Raw genomic sequence first — 20554 nt, forward strand, 5'->3', positions numbered from 1 at the left:
TTCTGTGGGACAGCTCTGTAGTATAGACTTGTATGGGAACCAGCCGTCCCATTGTAATGAATGGGACGGCTTGTAGTTACACCTGCTCACTGCTGCAATGTTGATGGTGAGCAGGTAAATAATGAAGGGAAGGCAGCGCTCACAGAGCGCGGCCTTCTCTTCATACAGCTGATCGGTGGGAGTGTCGGGTATCTGACCGCCTCCGATCTCATATTGATGACCTATCCTGAGGATAGGTCATCAGTATTAAAATCCTGGAAAACCCCTTTAATGGCACATCAAAAGTATTTACCATCAATGTCTTACCATGATTGCCACCTATTGGGAGAAAGGGGTCACCTTCTCCACATTTTGCACTCCAGAAAGTGTGTCCCTCTCTGCTATAGTTTATGTGAGTTGCTAACTCTACTTCCATAAATTAAAAGATAGCTAGATGCATGCATGGCCCTTCTCCAACTACTCCTTTCTGGAGTGCCACATAGGGATCAATATAGCAATATATGTGGGTCCCAGAGATGATGACGTTACAGTCTGTCTTTGCTCCCGCACTACGCACCTCTCTTCTTCTCTCTGAGATGGAAAATATAGATGAGCAACCACCAGACACAAACAAGCATGTCTGTTACTAGATGGTTGTGGGGGGGTCACACAGAATAGCATCGTGGGTGGCTTCCAGTCCCCGGGCCGCAGGTTGTGATCTCCTGATTTAGAGTAAATAATATGTTGTTGTTCTTCTAGCACTAAAAGTCCCAAAATATTCTCCAATAGTAACCCAGGTCTTCTAGTTCCTTATTTCAGAGGGTACGACCACACAGTGCAGTTGTGTCGCAGCCGTGCTGCTTAAACTAAGGAGACCAAACTGTTCAGTGGATCTGTATGGTTAATGGCTGCGCAGTATTGAAGGTACCACCTCGCGACCATTCTGTGTGGTTGTACCTTAGAGAGCTATCGGTAACCATTTTGCCACTGAACACAAAACATCAAAAAACAGTCATAATCCAACAAAATAACATACAAATACAATATATAAGAAAATGGTTTAATAACACAGAACGAGAAAAAACTGAAACATCCCAGGTGTGTTAAACGTTATTAATGTGTTGCATAAAAGAATAATAGTTAAATACAAGAGAAAATAATTAAGACAATAGTTTAAATTAGGAAGGGGAAGGTTCATGGTTGCCACCAAAAAAAAAAAAAAGGAACTGAAAAGCTCCACATATATCCAAAATTCTAATCACGCTTACCTTTAACCTCTTCTCTGACAAGGGACCCACCAATGGCAAACCGCTTACAGCAAAAAGTCATCAGATTAAAATGTGGCATTGGCAATATATATTTTAAATAAAGACCCCAAAACTGATATCTGCCCAGACGATTCATGTTCAACTGATTATGCAAGTAGGAAAAAGGGTTGTCAGACAAACATACATTATAATCCGTTTGATCATCCTCAGTTTTCAGTGCAGTAACACTGTCCACCAACTAAGTCCAAAGAACTACAAGAATAAAAACACAATACTATCTCATGACGCAGTACTTAAAAGCGCTTGATACTCATACTACCAGGCAATGTGCGCCAAAACCATGGCACCGTATGGCAGCCCTCATTTATAGAGGTCGGTATTAAAAAGGTTCCACAATATTATTAGCATAGTACCCAAATATAGGTGGGTAGGCTACAGCCTTAAAAAAAAAAGGTGCTGAGTATCTGAAAGCGTGGGTGCATCTGTGGCGGTAGTGTACAGGGCACATCAGCCACACTGTAGGATGCTCAGAAGATGCTTTGCCATGCAATAAATGAGAATCACATGAAGCGGTGATGGAGTCAGGAGGCTTGGATTTCGCAAGAAATAAAAAAAGAAGCTCCGTGTTCTTTCCGCAGTAAAACAGGAATTGGTGCTGAATGTTTGTGCGTTGGCATGACTCAAGGCGCAGAAGACATTGGGTTCATTCACAAGTACAGTTCACTTCCATGAGTGCTCGCAGCTCCATCCTGAGCCGGACAGTAGAACGTTACCACAGTGCAAAGTGCAGAAATTTCTTATTACTCCTCTAGGAATTGTGGGATTTTTTATTTATTTTTTCATTTCACTCCAACAAAACTCCTTGATTCAAGGAAGGGATGTGTCAGTCATCTCCAGCTCTACTGCTGGATGCTTGCAACTAAGTTCTCTGATTCTAGAATTTCCATGATGGATGGTCTTGTTACTTCAGGAATGAACTTCGCAATGACAAACTGAAGGACACTTTTCGCTCTGTTTATAGTTAAAGGCATAGAGAAAAGAGAGAAAAATAAGAGCAAAGGATTGATACAGATAGGATATAGAAGAAGCAAAAGCACGCAGGCCTAAACTCTAGAATAGAGGAGCATCCTAATATCCATGTGTACCAGACTGAATGTTCTAGTAATTATATCTGTGTACTAGACTGAATGCTCAATATATACAGTATATGTACTAGACTGAATGTTCTATGTGATATCTGAATGATATCTATGTGTACTAGGCTGCATGTTCTAGTAATAATATCTACATTATATGTACTAGACAATGTTTTACTAATGGTATCTGTGTACTAGACTGTATGTTCTAGTAATATCTATATGTACTAAAAAGAATGTTCTTGTAATTATATCTACACGTATTAGACTACATTCACATGACTGTATCCATTTTGCAGTCCAAACACAGAAATCACAAATTCACAAAATACGGATGTGGTTCGTGTGCATCCCACACTTTTCGTGGGCCTATTCTTGTCCACAAAATGGAGGCAAACTTAAAATACAGTCATGTGAATGTAGCCCTAGACTGAATGTTCTAGTAATGATATCTACGTGTACTAGACTGAATGTTCTAGTAATGATATCTACGTGTACTAGACTGAATGTTCTAGTAATATCTACGTGTACTAGACTGAATGTTCTAGTAATGATATCTACGTGTACTAGACTGAATGTTCTAGTAATATCTACGTGTACTAGACTGAATGTTCTAGTAATGATATCTACGTGTACTAGACTGAATGTTCTAGTAATGATATCTACGTGTACTAGACTGAATGTTCTAGTAATATCTACGTGTACTAGACTGAATGTTCTAGTAATGATATCTACGAGTACTAGACTGAATGTTCTAGTAATGATATCTACGTGTACTAGACTGAATGTTCTAGTAATGATATCTACGTGTACTAGACTGAATGTTCTAGTAATGATATCTACGAGTACTAGACTGAATGTTCTAGTAATGATATCTACGTGTACTAGACTGAATGTTCTAGTAATGATATCTACGTGTACTAGACTGAATGTTCTAGTAATGATATCTACGTGTACTAGACTGAATGTTCTAGTAATGATGAATATGTGTACTAGACAATGTTCTAGTAATAACATCTAGCGTATATGTACTAGACAAATTCTACTAATGACATGTATGTGTACTAGACTAAATGCTCTTGTAATATCTGTTGCAAACTGCATGTTCTACTAATTATATCTATGTGTAATAGACTGAATGTTCTAGTAATCTCTATGTGTAGTAGACTGAATGTTCTAGTAATCTCTATTTGTAGTAGACTGAATGTTCTAGTAATCTCTATGTGTAGTAGACTGAATGTTCTAGTAATCTCTATGTGTAGTAGACTGAATGTTCTAGTAATCTCTATGTGTAGTAGACTGAATGTTCTAGTAATCTCTATGTGTAGTAGACTGAATGTTCTAGTAATCTCTATGTGTAGTAGACTGAATGTTCTAGTAATCTCTATGTGTAGTAGACTGAATGTTCTAGTAATCTCTGTGTAGTAGACTGAATGTTCTAGTAATCTCTATGTGTAGTAGACTGAATGTTCTAGTGATCTCTATGTGTAGTAGACTGAATGTTCTAGTAATCTCTATGTGTAGTAGACTGAATATTTTATTAATAATATATACACTAGACTGAATGTTTCAATAATGATATCTATATGTGCCAAATCTTTAAAAAGTGTCCCAGTTTTAATTTTCTCTCCTATGTCACTTAAACATGTCCAACCATGCTTTTCTTCCTACAAAGTGAACTGGTTTAAAGGGGTTATTCAAAATGGTAGATGGTGGTAAAAAAGCAATACTCATGTATTCAATCCCTGCCACTACAGCATCGTTGCTCCGTTGGTCTTCCCTTGTCTTTGTTTACTTGTTCTGCAGTGATGATGTCCTGTACATGCACCTGACCACTGCAGCCAATCACGGACTTCAGCAATCTCATGCCATGCATGGAGGCATCACCATGGAGAACAGTGATTGGCTGCAGCAGTCACTTGCCTCTACCACATATGGTCACTGCGGAGAAGTAATTTTATCACCTTTCCTGCTCTTAGAAAAATACATTAAATACTGACGAAACCCTTTAACATTTGACATAGGACCAGACCCCTTAGGTCTCTCTTTTGGGTATTTCCAAAAGATCAGAATGACTCAAAATTGAAAGATCAGAATGACCCACAATTGGAAGCCCATTCATATCACGAGCCCTGGTCAAGCATATTTGACCTGTGCTCTGCTGAAATCTGGGACTCCATTCAGTCCACCGGTTGGATTCTAGTTTCTAAAACGTACTAATATAAGAACAAAATAGAGCAAGGGAAACTCTGTTCTCTAGGGGATCACTATATGTTATATAATGTTGACAGATATTCTACAGCCCTAAAATATACAGGGGAGAAAGGGATTAGAAGAATACAAATTGTATTTATTCTACAGATCTATACAATAATAAAAATAAAAAAAAGCAATATACTGAAGATCTTCCAGGCAATAAAGCATATTCTTGTGTTTCTTGTACTAAATCTGTTTGCATTTCTCATTGTCATAATCCCTATGTTTATAAAAGAAACAATTTAGAATTTCTTAGGTGGAAAATCAGATATATTAGCTTTGTAATAATGAAGGTATAAAAAAAGCATGCAAGCAAGCAAGCAGATGACGAAAGGTAAAGCAGTTAGCCACGGCTCATGGCAGTTGGAAGCCATTTGTAAATGAAGTTCAAAGGGCCTCATTTACAATTTGGGGAATGAACTCACCAATTGGGATATCACTTGAACAAGGTCACTAAATTAAGGGATTTGTTGCTCCCTAGACCTGCTTTTTGAAAGTCTGATTTCTGGTGCTGCCTCCACATCTGTAGGAGAAAGGTAAGTTTAGTATATAGATGTCTATAAAAGCACAGAAGCTTGCAGTAAAAGATGACCTTCAGTCTGCCATATATCATAGGTGTAGCTGTAAATTATATTGCTTTATAGTGGCTGGTAGGACTTGCTGTGACTTGTAGTTAATCCTCGGCTATCCCTGAGCTTCCTGATGTATGATCGCTCTCTAAAGGAGGACACCAGGTCATGTAACCAACACACTCTGAAGTGAGGATTAGGCAGCGTCGGCCTATGCACGGCTCCTAGTCTGCATTGCTCTTGGAGATCTACTGACAGGTTGGAAGATCCATTCCCAGTCACTGGATTCTTGTTATCAGTCATAGGCTTTGGAGAGACAACATCTAACTATCTGTGGATGAACATCTTAGATCCTCCAAATATGGATGCTGCCTTATGAAGGTCACAAATGAAAGACTCTTCTATTAGCTGGGGGATGTCCTTGTAGGATATTGGATACTGGTTTTTCTAAACCAGACAACTAGTTTAGGTTATGCGTTCTGGGACTTTCATACTTGTTAGTAGTCCTTAAAGTAAATTGAATTCTAAATTCTATTAAAATTAAAAGAATTACATTCTATTTTTCTTTTTAAATTTAAATAGATTTAAAAATGTGTGGTGGTTAAGGGTGCCGATCAATATCTGATCGGTGGTTGATCGGCTGTTTGAAGAGGAGGCCGCACCACTTCCTCTTCGTTACACTGCCTGTAGTCTTGGAAGCGCAGTGTAATACGAGTACACGATCCATTCACTTAGCTGGAGCGAGTACTTGTAATTACACTACGCTGTGCTCCACAGGAGACGAGGCGTAGTGTAATGATCGGGAAGCAGTACTCAAGTCGAGCCTCCTCGTCTCACAGCTGATCGGCGGAGGTGCCGGGTCTTGGACCCCAACCGATCAGATATTTATTATCTATCCCAATGAGAGGTCATCAGTATTAACAGCTGGACAACCCACTTGCTCGATATATCTTTATAGCAGTGGAAGCACTGGGCTCCAAATCCAAAACTTTCCACAAATTATAAAGGGATAATCCAATCCTAAAAAAAGCCCCTCCCATATGCACAGCCCCCCACGCTGAATATACTTACCGGGGGGGGGGGGGGGGGTCAGCCAATGGCGGACGGGGACGAGCCTCCCTAGCATTGCGGGTGACTCTAGGGAGACTTGTCCCCATCTGCCATTGGCTGCCTCCCCCGACACTGGATGTTTTCATCCGTGCACAGGGAGAAGCTGCAGTGGCGGTGCGGGGACTCGGGTAAGTATATTCAGCATGGGGAGCCCGGTATAAGGAGGGGGGGGGGGGCTTTTTATATGATTGGATAACCCCTTTAACCGTAACACGCTCAGTACATAAAGTCACCACTTGAGGGAGCTAAGACAGTATACCGTAAGTTCTCATGCTCCCTCTAGTGGTGACTGATGATAACCAGCATTTTATTTTTTGAATGTATGTCTAGGCAGGGAATTTGGAGCTCTATACAAAGCCCGAACCACTATATGTATATATGGACATGCACTTTAAGCCAAATCAATTTATCCTTGCATTATGTTCTTCTTAAAAAAATAAAACATTGGATTTATCAGTTTCACCAGCGTATCATTATGCTACTTTTCTGCCATAAATCAATTGAAAAATATGGTGTTTTAGTGTGTGTGTAGGGGGGAGGCACACCAGTATTAACGAGTATCTCCTAACTGTCGCTCTCCATATTGCTGCATCATGTTCAATAAACTAAACTACTACATTTTGACCACTGTTTGGTGGATTGCTGGATGGATTTGAAAGAATGATCTAATTACATGATGAAGCAGCAGAACACTGCATGCAGCGAAGCAACTTTGATATAGCTATCTAATTGCTGTTTTAGTAGCCTGCGATACAATCTAAGGCTAGTGTCACACTAGCATTAAAACCATCCGGCAGAGGAACAGCCAACTAGAATTCATTGTATGTAGCATAGCTGGAAAAAGCCAGAGCACTGCCAGGCCCCATTGAATATAATAAGACCTGGCAGGGTTCCGGCCGGCATAAGTGGCAGGATTCAGCTGGACAAAAAATGGTCCAGCCAAATACTGGCACTCATGCCAGAAAGACGCCGGACATCGTCTGGGTCCCATTACAGTCAATGGGATCCGGCAGGGAAAGGCAGTATGCGGCTATGCCGGATACGATGAACTCGGGCAGTCCTTTCCCGGAACAGCCTTCTGGATAGTTTTCACACTAGTGTGAAAGTAGCCTAAAGCCTGCTTGCATCAAGCCATGAGTCACTGTTCGCCCCTTGAACTGCAAGTCTCAGCATTACCGTACAGCCTCAGCAATGTTAAATATGCTGTTGCAAGACCATCACAGAAAACGAACCCAAACACATACATTATACTGTATCTACTGTATAGATGCTAGATCTTACAAGGGTTTTGAGGCTCCTGATACTGATGACCTATCCTCAAGATCTGTTCAGTGAGAGTCCGAAATATTGCACCCCCACAAATCAACTGCTCCCTGCAGCCGCCGGCAACAGAACTAGCTCTTGAATGGAAAAGGAAGCACAGCTCCATTCAAAGTGCAGTGACCGTGCCTAATTACTGCAGCGAAGCTGCCATTGAAGCGTATCGTATCCCAGCACGGCCACTACATTTTGATGGTGCTGTTCTTCCTATTCCATTTACAGTGCTAGTTCTAACACCGGAGGCGGCAGGGGACAGCTGATCGGTGGGGGTCTCGGATGTCAGACCCTCAGTGATCAGATATTCATGACCTATACTTAGGATAAGTTATCAGTATCAAGAGCCTGGAAAACCACTTCACAATCATGGTGTTCAGCCAATAGCAACCAACTATAAGCCTTGGTCAAAGATTTAATGCAGCGGTGCTATTAGCAAGGCCAGATTTCTAGGTAAGCAGTATACAGATATTGTGAACAGGAGCCTCATGCATTTTCCTGTGTGGCTAAGGCTAGACATTCCCATACGATATCATGCATTTGTCACATGCTGACGCATAGAGTAATCCAATGTTCACCGAATTAAAGTGTAATAGCACTAGATGGGGGAGGAATTACAATGGGAAAGGACTGGATATTGTCTTCCATTCCTCTCTCATTGGTAAAATTATGCAAAAGAGCTCTCCTCCAGAAGGAAGAAACTACGGTAACTCTCTAGGTGGTTACCCTTTAAACCGACATTAGGACCCTTGGAGAGTGTATTCCAATGTCATCATTTTAATGCATGCTACAATATCCTGATACAAACATTCAGATTGGTGAAGGTCCATCCTCTGGGACCCTCATGATTCCTAAAACAAAGGGTTCTAGTTCTGAACAGAAGCACAATTAAAGCTCCATTTAATTGAATGCATTTTGTCTTGTCAGCAGCAGGACCTCAATGATTAGGGAGAGATGCTACAGTCAGGTCCATAAATATTGGGACATCGACACAATTTTAAAATTTTTGGCTCTATACACCACCACAATGTATTTGAAACGAACAAGATGTGCTTTAACTGCAGACTGTCAGCTTCAATTTGAGCTTTAATACATCCAAATCAGGTGAACGGTGTAGGAATTACAACAGTTTGCATGTGTGCCTCCCACTTGTTAAGGGACCAAAAGTAATGGGACAGTTGGCTTCTCAGCTGACCCATGGCCAGGTGTGTGTGTTATTCCCTCATTATCCCAATTACAATGAGCAGATAAAAGGTCCAGAGTTCATTTCAAGTGTGCTATTTGCATTCGGAATCTGTTGCTGTCAACTCTCAAGATGAGATCCAAAGAGCTGTCACTATCAGTGAAGCAAGCCATCATGAGGCTGAACAAACAAAACAAACCCATCAGAGAGATAGCAAAAACATTAGGCGTGGCCAAAACAACTGTTTGGAACATTCTTAAAAAGAAGGAACGCACCGGTGAGCTCAGCAACACCAAAAGACCTGGAAGACCACAGAAAACAACTGTGGTGGATGACCGAAGAATTCTTTCCCTGGTGAAGAAAACACCCTTCACAACAGTTGGCCAGATCAAGAACACTTTCCAAGAGGTAGGTGTATGTGTGTTAAAGTCAACAATCAAGAGAAGACTTCACCAGAGTGAATACAGAGGGTTCACCACAAGATGTAAACCATTGGTGAGCCTCAAAAACAGGAAGGCCAGATTAGAGTTTGCCAAACGACATCTAAAAAAGCCCTTGCAGTTCTGGAACAACATCCTATGGACAGATGAGACCAAGATCAACTTGTACCAGAGTGATGGGAAGAGAACAGTATGGAGAAGGAAAGAAACTGCTCATGATCCTAAGCATGCCACCTCATCAGTGAAGCATGGTGGTGGTAGTGTCATGGCGTGGGCATGTATGGCTGCCAATGGAACTGGTTCTCTTGTATTTATTGATAATGCGACTGCTGACAAAAGCAGCAGGATGATTTCTGAAGTGTTTCGGGCAATATTATCTGCTCATATTCAGCCAAATGCTTCAGAACTCATTGGACGGCGCTTCACAGTGCAGATGGAGAATGACCCAAAGCATACTGCAAAAGCAACCAGAGTTTTTTTTAAGGGAAATAAGTGGAATGTTATGCAATGGCCAAGTCAATCACCTGACCTGAATCCGATTGAGCATGCATTTCACTTGCTGAAGACAAAACTGAAGGGAAAATGTCCCAAGAACAAGCAGGAACTGAAGACAGTTGCAGTAGAGGCCTGGCAGAGCATCACCAGGGATGAAACCCAGCGTCTGGTGATGTCTATGCGTTCCAGACGTCAGGCTGTAATTGACTGCAAAGGATTTGCAACCAAGTATTAAAAAGTGAAAGTTTGATTTATGATTATTAGTCTGTCCCATTACTTTTGGTCCCTTAACAAGTGGGAGGCACATATGCAAACTGTGGTAATTCCTACACCGTTCATCTGATTTGGATGTAAATACCCTCAAATTAAAGCCGACGGTCTGCAGTTAAAGCACATCTTGTTCGTTTCATTTCAAATCCATTGTGGTGGTGTATAGAGCCAAAAATGTTAGAATTGTGCCGATGTCCCAATATTTATGGACCTGACTGTATATCCTAAAGATATTCCATGACTTCCTATAAGAGGAAACCCTCTTAAAGAGCCTTGGAAGAGTCAGGTTATTAGAGACAGTGTTTTTCCTTCTGGAGGAGAACTACTTTGAAGACTTTCAAGATACTTATTTAACTTAGGCCACTAATTAAAGGGGTATTCCCACCTTGGACCTTACTGGCATATGCATATATGGATATATGTCTGACATTGGGAATACCCCTTCAGTATCAAATAAGAACACTAGCTATAAATCAGGCTTTGAAATAATCTGATTAACCTTTTTTTTATTTTATAAAATGTCTGGGAATTACAGAGCCTCCACCAATGGCTATTTGACCGTTACTAAGGGCATAACCCAAGTAATTGCAGTTGCCATGAATACTGCATGATCTGAGACATGTCATGGGTCACAGTGAGGGCTCACTCAGATGGCCGTGTTTTGCGGTCCGCAAATTACGGATCCGCAAAACACAGACATCGGTCGTGTGCATTCGGCATTTTGCCAGTGCTATATAGAAATGCCTATTCTTGTCAGCAAGAATAAGACATGCTCTATATAATTTGCGCGGCCACGGAACAGAACTATGGATGTGAATGGGTCTGCACTCGTTGCAAAAATTGCAGAACGGATCTTTTCTCATAGGTTTAGAAATGGGTCATTTTTATATGAATGAAAAGGCATTTTCTCAGCAAAGGAGCCACAGGTAATCATCATGAGGGTATCGTTTTATCAGCGTATAGTTTGCGATGCCGTAGCTGTCCGAAAAAGCTGATTGTGGGGGTGCCAGGTGTTGGACCTCCACTGATCTGATATTGATGACCTATCCTAAAGACATTTGCAGCCCGGTTAACCCCTTTTACTAACTGCTTAAAGGGTTTCTGTCATCAGAAAAATGGTTATGTAGCCGGCGGACATTGGCGATGTGCTAATGTCAGCAGAACATAACTGTATGACTTATATCTCCCCGCCTGCCGCCGTTCGCGCTAAATAATAACTTTTTTATAATATGCAAATGAGCCTCCAGGTGCTAGTGGGGTGTTGCTGCACCTGTCACCATTTGGCACGCCCTTGTAAAGGTGATTGACATCCTCGGTCTCCTCCGTGCCGCGCAAATCCCGCGCCATCCATTTTAGTATTAAAATACTTACCTTCACTCACTGCGCCTAATACTAAAATGGACGGCGCAGGCGCGGGATTTGCGGGGCACGGAGGAGACCGAGGATGTCAATCACCTTTACAAACGATGGGAGGACGGCGCCTCTAGGTGCTGCAGGAACGCCCCACTAACACCTAGAGGCTCATTTCCATATTACACAAGTGATTATTTAGCGCGAACGGCGGCAGGCGGGGAGATATAAGTCATACAGTTACGTTCTGCTGACATTAGCACATCGCCAATGTCTGCCGGCTACATAACCATTTTTCTGATGACAGAAACCCTTTAATAAATGACGTAATATATATGGGTTGTGTATATGTTATCTTGGCATTATGTGGGCTAAAATTATGCTGAAATGGTCTAAAGGTGAGCTGCCCAGGGCCCCACTTTCTATAAAAACCCACCCTGATGGTCTGACAGGGATTGCGGCATGCAGCGGTCCTAACATGCATTTACTCATACACGACACAAGGGTACTGACAGAACAGTGGTACTCAACATGTCATTGTAGTCACACGTCCTGCAAAGTGTTAATTACAGAGCATCATCTATCGTTTTATCTAGTCAGCTCTTATGGGATAGATGAACTTCTAAGAGAACACCCGGCTTTATTATCCATTTGCTCCATACCTGTATTCAGTATACAATAGGTGAAGAACTTATGCAATAAATAAAATTTTAAAAAATCTCAAAATTAATTTATTATACATATCAGCCTGGTAAAATGACAAAACTGAGGTAGATTCCACATGTCTAGTATTATGCCTGCACTCTATACTATGAAATCCAAAGCCAAATACGTTGAGTATCACTACATCTGTCACATACATTGATGATGTAGATAACGTGGTCTTCCATGCAGTCATGGTCTTTGTGTTCCACATATGTCTACTGACGAGCAGGTCCTCTTTACACGCAGCCGTACTCATACCAAATGCTTTGGTTATCTTCAGAAACGAGTGAAGATGTCTCTGCGTCATTACCTTGTAAACACTGGGTTTTGCAGCAATCTGATCTTTCGGCTGAAATTACAACCGTTCTGTCTCCTGGTGGCCCACTAATGCTACTTACCAAATCCGGGTTCAGGGAAAGGTATGGGAAAGGCATGCATGGTGATGTATAGCACACACTAACTGTGTTGTCAATATTCTTATTATAGTGAACTAAATCACACCCAGAACAACATGGAGGTTCATCGCCAACTAGACGAGGTGGGGGTCTGTGAGTGGGAACAGTAGGACACTGCTTGTCTGCATGGTACTCACTCAATAATGATGGGGCTTCTTCGCTTGTAGGTGATGGATCAACTGATACAGGTGACCTACTGTCTTTGGATAAAAAATCATGAATGCTTGTCCTTCGATTGGTACCTTCAGCAGTCGAAATGACACTGCTTGCACGAGGTAAGGTGGCATACTGCTTGGAATCGTTTGTCTGCTGCTGTTGGCTCACAGTCCCTTGACCTACAGCAGAGTCTACATCTGAAGACGCGTTGATCACTGTAGGGAATGGAAATCTTGTATGTTCCCCAGCTTTGTGAGAGCTGGACCGCACAACGTGTTCGGGTTTTGCAGTCTTTCTGTCGCCCAGTGATAGGGCAGGAGAAAGCCGAGATGGGGACTGTAATAATTCAGCAGAGCTAGATAAGCTTTTTATGACTTCATCCAGTAGATCTTCTTGGCTGCCGGACCGAATCTATAAAAGCAACACCAGATTATATTTTACTTTGAAAAGTTTAAGTGTGTTGGTTCACAGGAAAACTGTAGAGTCATAAAAATCCCCAAAATACATGTACATTGAGGAGCACATCAGAGAAGTAATGTACCATGCCCCTGAATTTAGACATGTATTGCGTTGTTTTTTTCCCCTCCATCATTATAAGGCCTTTCTCGTTACTCCATATTAATGTAGACAAGACTATGGATAGATCTGTTGTCAGAGGTATTCTGGTTGGAAAACATTAGATCCCTAACTCTTTGAGGACATTCCGTTTTTCCATTTTATACTCTGACTTCCCAGAGCCATAACCTTTTTATTTTTCTATTCACATAGATGTATAAGGGCTTATTTTTTGCGGGACAAGTTGCATTTTCTAATGTCGTCATTTAATACTGCATATAATGTAGTGGAAAGCTGGAAAAAATTCCAATTGGAATTGAATTGGAAAAGAAGCTCAATTGCGCTATAGTTTTATGCGTTTTATTTTTACGGCATTCCCTATGCAGTAAAACTGTCCTGTTCCCTTCATTGTCCCGGCTAGTATGATTACAGCAATACCACATTTACTGTATATCGTTTTTTTGCGTTTTAATACCAAAAAAATAAAGACTTTGCATCACCATATTCTGAGTCCCATAACTTCTTTATACTTCCATCCACAGAGCTGAGTGGGGGCTCATTTTTTGAGTATTGATTTTTATTTTTAACTAGGGAACTTGAATAGGCAATCTTCAGGTCGCTTCTCCTTTATACGGCAATGAATCAGAATTGCAGTGTAAGGAAGATTTGCTGTTTTCTTATGAAGCCCTGCCACATGCAGGCCTCCATAAGACCTATAGCTGTAATAGCCTGGATCTATTCAGAGAGATCCAGGCTATTAGAGAGAAACAACAGCTTTACATTTATGTATTATCAAATGCAATGCAAATACAAGCAGGTGCCAGAGTACAACTTGTCATCAATCACCATTATACTGATATTAATGATCTACTGATTTATTACATAGCATCTTGTGCTCATGTGCAGGAGCATACACAGATCTCATAGGCCCCCATAGCAAAACTTAGTATGAGCCCCCCTGCGCAACCAATTTCCTAGTACTTGAGCGTCAAACACTCCTAGGCAATGTGAAATGCAAAGCATTTTTATTTTTTTTTACTAAAAAGATACAATTTTTATTAAAAAAAATTTGTAATAAAAAAAACTTGCAATCTGTCTCACCCACTTTATCCAACTTCTGTGCCAGAAAAAGTGGAACCGGTGCGTCAAAAATATGGCACTCATTCTGGACAACAAGCTCCTCAATGTATTTACATCAGATAACACATGCTAAATTCTCCAGCTTCACTGGACATATTAAAAAGCCATCTGCCTGCCGCTGCCACTAGGGGGAGCTCTGTGAACAGGAGTTTATACAGTGCAATGACACCTGTAATAATATTTTTGCACTGAGCTCCCCCTAGTGGCAGCTGAATATAAATGCAGTGTTTTCACCTCGGAACGCAAGGTCATGTGGTCTGCCTTTATTGAAGGTACGCTACTGCTGGGATAAACCCGATCACCAACTCACCTGGCTCACTGACAACTTGTTGCTTTCTTCTAAAAACTGCTTGAGAGACACCATCTCACTTCCCGGTGATCCAAGCCTCTTCTTAGACTGTGCTAAGCTTTCCATTCCATCACAGGATTTGAGTCTAAGCATGGGGCTGGATGCTGCACTCTTTTTCAAGCGATTACCATAATATTGGACTGGGCTACTGTTGTTGGACCATACTTCGTTATCATGCTGCTGGTAGAAATCCCCACTACTGTGACTTTGAGACCTATTCTGACTGGTCACTGGACCTATAGTGGAGAAATGAGCAGACATTACCAAAGAGTTTTAGATCATTAGTGTATGGCATCATTTTCTATGAAACAATATGTCTAGTACATTCACACAACCGTAAGTGTCTTGAAGGTCCGCAAATTGCGGATCTTCAAAACATGGATACTGTCAGAGTGCGTTCCGCATTTTGCGGACCGCACATAGCCGGCGCTATATAGAAAATGCCTTTTCTTGGCCGCGGAACAGTACACAGTGTGCTGTCCGCATCTTTTGCTGCCCCATTGAAATAAATGGGTCCGCACCCGTTCCGCAAAATTGTGGAACTGATGCGGACCCATTTATACGGTCATGTGAATGCACCCTAAAGGGGTTCTCTGAGAGAACAAATGGTCAGGGGTTCAGGCAGTGTCAAAAGCAAAAAAAAAAGATAAATAAAAGACTCACCTTCCATGAGCACTCCACGTCCACTGCCAAGCTCCCATATCTGAAACCAGAAGCTTGACATGCCATCTATATGTACATCACCACTGTCAGCCAATTAGTGACCTGGGTGGTGACTTGTGCAGAAATGGAGGAGTGACACGTGACCAAGGTCACCGCTGAGGTCATTGATGGCTGGCAGTGGTGATGTCCATGTAGATGGTATGTCATACTTCCAGACCAGTGGAGACCAGAAGGTGTCAGGAGCTCAGTGAGAAGAAAAGGGGAGAACCCCTTTTACAATAAAAATGCATATTTCCATACTAAAAGTGAGGGTCCATCAAATGAACTACAGAATATATTACAGACTTATAACGAGAAGCAATAAAGAAGAAGAAGCAATAAGAAGACTTATAACAAGAAGCAATAAAGTTACACAGTTGCATAAATGTTTAGGATACATTTCATACAAACAGGCCTGAGTAAAAATTTAAAGGAAAGATCCATCTTTGCAACCAATTCTTTCTCCTATTGTTTTGTGTCTATATCTCCTGTGCAGACCTACTGTATATATTTCCATTGTGACAGACAGCAAGTCTCTCTGTGGTCCATTCCAGCAGTTATATTTCCATCCACTGGTCCCATTCATTAGACTTTAAGGGGTTGTCCGGGTTCAGAGCTGAACCTGGACATTCCTCCATTTTCACCCAGGCAGCCCCCTTGACTTGAGCATCGGAGCAGTTTATGCTCCGATGCTCTCCTTCGCAGGGCAAAGGCATTTTTTGGAGATCCAGTGACGAACCGGGGGCTCTCCATGGGGCTGCCAGGAAGCCTGGTGATGTCACCGGCACTGATGGGGCTGGATTTAGCGCTGCCCTAGCCAGTAAAACAGCTAGGGCAGCACTAAAGCCCGCCCATCAGAGCCGGTGATGTCACCGAACACACTGCCGGTGGACGTTTCTGCCCGGCAGTGTGTTATGATAAACAAAAGAGCGATCTAGCACTGGGCAAGGGAGCGCATCAGAGCATGAGATTCTCTGATGCTAGCCTCAGGGGGGCTGGCTGGGTGAAAATAACCCCTATAAGGAACAGACAGAAAACAGTATCAGACTACATACAGTTTATGAGATTTTTTTTTTATATTTTAATAGTTTGGACTTTTCGGACGTGGTGATATGTGATATGTTTATTTATTGTTTATATATTTTATATGTACAATTGGGAAAGGGGGTGATTTATACTTAATATTTTGGTGTGTTTTTTTACTGTTTATTTATTAACTATTTCCCCCCTTGGGGGCTAGAACCTGGGATCTTTTAATCCCTTGTCCTATTCACCCCAACAGCTCTATTAGGGTGAATAGGACCTCACACTCTCCCTGCTGCCCTGGGCTTTGTGCACACAGCAGCAGGGAGATTACCATGGCAGCCAGGGCTTCAATAGCGTCCTGGCTGCCATGGTAACCGATCAGAAGCTGCCACTGCACCACCAATGAGGAGGAGGGGAGGTGACCCTGCCACTGCCACCAATGATTTTAATACTACGGAGGGGGGAGGGCGCACTGTGCCACCAATGATAGTTAATCTTTAATACAGGAGGCGGTGCCGGCAGAATACCATTGCCGGCACCCTGCCTCTGACTGGAAGCTGCGATCAGCGGCAGTTAACCCCTAAAGTGCGGCACCTGAGGGGTTAACTGCGGCTGATCGCAGCATCCTGTCATAGAGGCAGGGTGCCAGCTATGTGATTCTGCCGCCTCCTGTATTTGTATTAGAAGTTAACTTTCATTGGTGGCGGCAGGGGGCCCGGCCTTCCTCCTCCCGTCTCTCCTCATTGGCAGCAGCGGCACAGGGGGAGGGAGAGACTGCTTCCTTCTCCCCTGTGCTGCTGAGGGAACTTGGAGCGTGCTGACAACAGCGCGCTCCAAGTTCTGTGATACTAGACTGTGCAGCAGCACAGCCCAGTATCGAAAAAATGGAAATCCCGGTAATGTATCGAAACTGGTACAAAAGTATTGATTGGGTATCAAAATTTCAATACCCGAAACAACCCTAGTTTCCATCTCAGTGAGCGGGACAAAGAAATAAAAAAAATAAGAGCAACCAGCAGGTGGCGCTGTATAGATTTCATGATATAATTCAGTAGCTGTAATACATTTTTAATGACATGCCATTATTATTATTATTATTATTTATTATTTAAGCGCCATTCATTCCATAGCGCTGTACATATGATAAGGGGTGCACATACATAATACAGACAATTGCACTAATCATAAACAAAATGAGTTACAAACTGGTACAGAAGGAGAGATACAAAAGTATTTAGATCCAGGTTGAAAACTGTCGAATATTATTTGTGGGACGACCCCTTTAAATGCATTGGATCAATGATAAGTGGTTGCAACGGTGGACACAGCCTTTAAGAAATGTCTCAGACATAGAACTAGCAAGAAACAAAATAAAACGAGCAGAGCATACCTGTCCCTTCATGAAGTGAAGCATTATTATTACTATTACTATAGGATGTCCTGCCACTATCAAGACTGGCTGGCCTGGGAGCTAGATGAAAGATTGAGACAATGGTAACAAACATTTAGCAGGTGACATACAATCTCAGCATTCTAATTCGAGAATGCAAAGGAGTCATGCACTACTTCACAGGCCGAGCATGCCGGCTGCAGGCAGAGCGAGGACGGAAAGCCAGAATTCATGACATGAAGCCCCGGAGAGCGCTTTTAAAGGGGAAGACGTAAGCAGAAGTGGATGGGTTTAATGTATTATTAGAGAATGAAGACAGAAGGAACAATATGGAAAACAACAATTAGACACAAAACACAAAGTAGTACAAAATATCCATAATTCTAGAATAATTCATTTTTCATATCATGACTTACTGCTTAGAGAATCCGCCAGCTCTCCTGACAGGTCTGATATAGTAAATGCTTGTATGACCATAAAATAATAATCCTGGAGCACCTTTTCTTAGAACTCGGTGTTCTGTGCATTACCTCTGTTATACCTACTGGAAGTTTAGGCGTAAATTGACCACTGGGTGTTACCATTCCTTTGATAATATTATTTTATGTAAGGGCACAGGGGGAATAATAACACCCAGTTCTCAATTTCTTCATACGTGGAGGAAGAACAGAGGAATGTTACATAGCGTTGTTATTTCATGGGAAACGCAAGTCGTTACTGTCAGGAGAGGGGACAGGTCCTCTATAAATACACGTCCTATACTTCTCAAGTGTCATTTACAAAATGCAAGCACTCTCGATATTACTGTCTAGGCTACTTTCTTTAGTCAAAGCTTAAAGGGTCTGTCCAGGATTAGAGAAACATGGCTGCTCTCTTGCAATAACACCACCACACCTGTCAATGGATTGTGTCTGGCGGTACAGTCGCGTTTCAGTAAAGCGAATAGGGCTGAGCTGCAATATCACAACCTCTGGATAGGCGCCACATTGTTTTTCAGTGAAATCAACCATATTTTTCTAGTCCGGGACAACCCCTTTAAAAGGTTTATTGTCAGATGAAGGACTCTTGAAAGATGTCCCCACAATGGTCTAACCATGCCCACTATGCAGCTCCTTTCCAGATGGTGTTGAGCCAATATGCATCGCTGGGTGTCCTCTCTGCATTGTAAAGTGACTGAGGGCAATGTGACAGGGTCGCACGTAATATATATTTTGTTTAACCCTTTATAGATATCTCTTACATATGTGTGTGTTGAAAGTGTGCCTCACAAGTTAAAGGACATCTGTAAAGGGGTCATCCAATGCTCGGGCACCTCATATAGAGGATACCCCGCTCCCCAGCACCCGTGCCGTGCAGGGATCAGAAACGATGCGGGTGTCACTGTAGTGGTTGGATAACCACTTTAAGTCACGAGGTGAAACCAGTAGATAAAACGGTCGGCGGCTGTAGATCAGTGCATGTCTGCAGAGTCTGAGGACATCTCTGGTATCTCCATAAATGCCTGCAATCTGTAGAAAAAAGGCTTTTTAAAATATACTAATTATCACCTCATTGCGCTCAGAGGCTCCGCTCCCCATGTCCTATGGCACGCCCCCACAGTTGTCACAGAGGCCAGGCAGTGAGCACATATTCATCCCTGGCCTTGAAGTTTTGTTGGTGTGCATTCAGCACATGTGCAGTAAAGGGATAGAGTCCACCCAGCAGATGGGCAATCTCCATCCCATTTACCGCACATGTGCTGAATGCACTCCTGCGAGATTTCAGGACAGGCGAGGATATGTTATCATTGCCTGGCCTATCTGTCAGTGTGGTGGTGGCACGGCATAGGAGACAGGCCTCTGGCTGCAACCAGATGTAATGGCACCACCCTCGTTGCACCTAGGGGGTAACTGAATATTATAGGAAGCCTTTTTTCTACTGATTGCAGACATACATGGAGATACCAGATATATCATTAGCCTCTGCAGATAAGCACCGATCTACAGCAGCTGACCGTTTCACCTACGGGTAAGTGGTGTTTGACGCGCCTTAAAATGCGCTAGAAAAATAAGATGTCAGCTGGTTAAGCAATGTAAATAGAACGATGTAAAGAATAGGAGTTAAATTAGCATTATGTCCCCTAAGTTACCATGCATCATCATGCATATACATTTACAGAAAGAATAATCACCTAGAGCTGAAGTTGTGGTGTAAGAATCATCACTGACACCTTGACCACTGACATCCTCATAGGATGCACCATCTAAAATCAACAAAAACCAGAATGTATGAGGTTAGGCAAGATGGAGACAAATATTCACCCGATTCCCACAGTACCTATAAACTTATCATACATAGAGGCCTCGTAATCGGCAAACTGTTTCAAAACGTACTTATGGAAGATAATTCTTTGAGAATTACAAAAGTTTTAAGCGGAAGCAGAGACTGAAGAGATGACTATTCTCCAGACCATCATGACAAGGATATCTAGCCCTGTGTGCTGGCCGGACCCAATCACTTTAATGGGCTCCGCAATCCGCATCCGACGGTCCACACGCAGAAAAGTAGTGCATGCAATACTTTTTAGCTGTGCGGAGGCACGGCCAGAAACACCACGGAAGCACTCCGTGGTGCTCCCGTGGGGTTCCAATCCGTGCTTCCGCACCGCATCTCCGGGTTTGCGGACCCATTCAAGTGTGAATGGGTCCACATCCTTGATGCAGGGTG

The 20554-nt window shown here is 42.3% G+C and overlaps 1 protein-coding gene across 4 annotated transcripts in view; it reads right to left on the reverse strand.

Moving 5' to 3' along the window:
• Positions 1-929: 929 nt before the first annotated feature.
• CCDC88A (coiled-coil domain containing 88A) overlaps positions 930-20554 on the reverse strand; it is a 200775-nt gene continuing 181150 nt past the window's right edge. The window contains exons 28-33 of one of the 4 annotated variants that reach the window (XM_044289365.1): positions 20019-20090; positions 17849-17929; positions 14692-14966; positions 12668-13097; positions 5065-5162; positions 931-2258 (exon numbers count right to left, since the gene is read on the reverse strand). In XM_044289365.1, the coding sequence (XP_044145300.1) occupies positions 5098-5162; positions 12668-13097; positions 14692-14966; positions 17849-17929; positions 20019-20090 (923 nt within the window). In that variant the 3' untranslated portion in view covers positions 931-2258; positions 5065-5097. Of the gene's footprint in view, positions 2259-5064; positions 5163-12667; positions 13098-14691; positions 14967-17848; positions 17930-20018; positions 20091-20554 lie in introns of all 4 variants that reach the window. The other 3 variants (XM_044289369.1, XM_044289367.1, XM_044289368.1) reach the window with 3 other exon arrangements.

The sequence above is a fragment of the Bufo gargarizans genome, chromosome 4, assembly GCF_014858855.1.
Source record: "Bufo gargarizans isolate SCDJY-AF-19 chromosome 4, ASM1485885v1, whole genome shotgun sequence".
Taxonomy (NCBI): domain Eukaryota; kingdom Metazoa; phylum Chordata; class Amphibia; order Anura; family Bufonidae; genus Bufo; species Bufo gargarizans.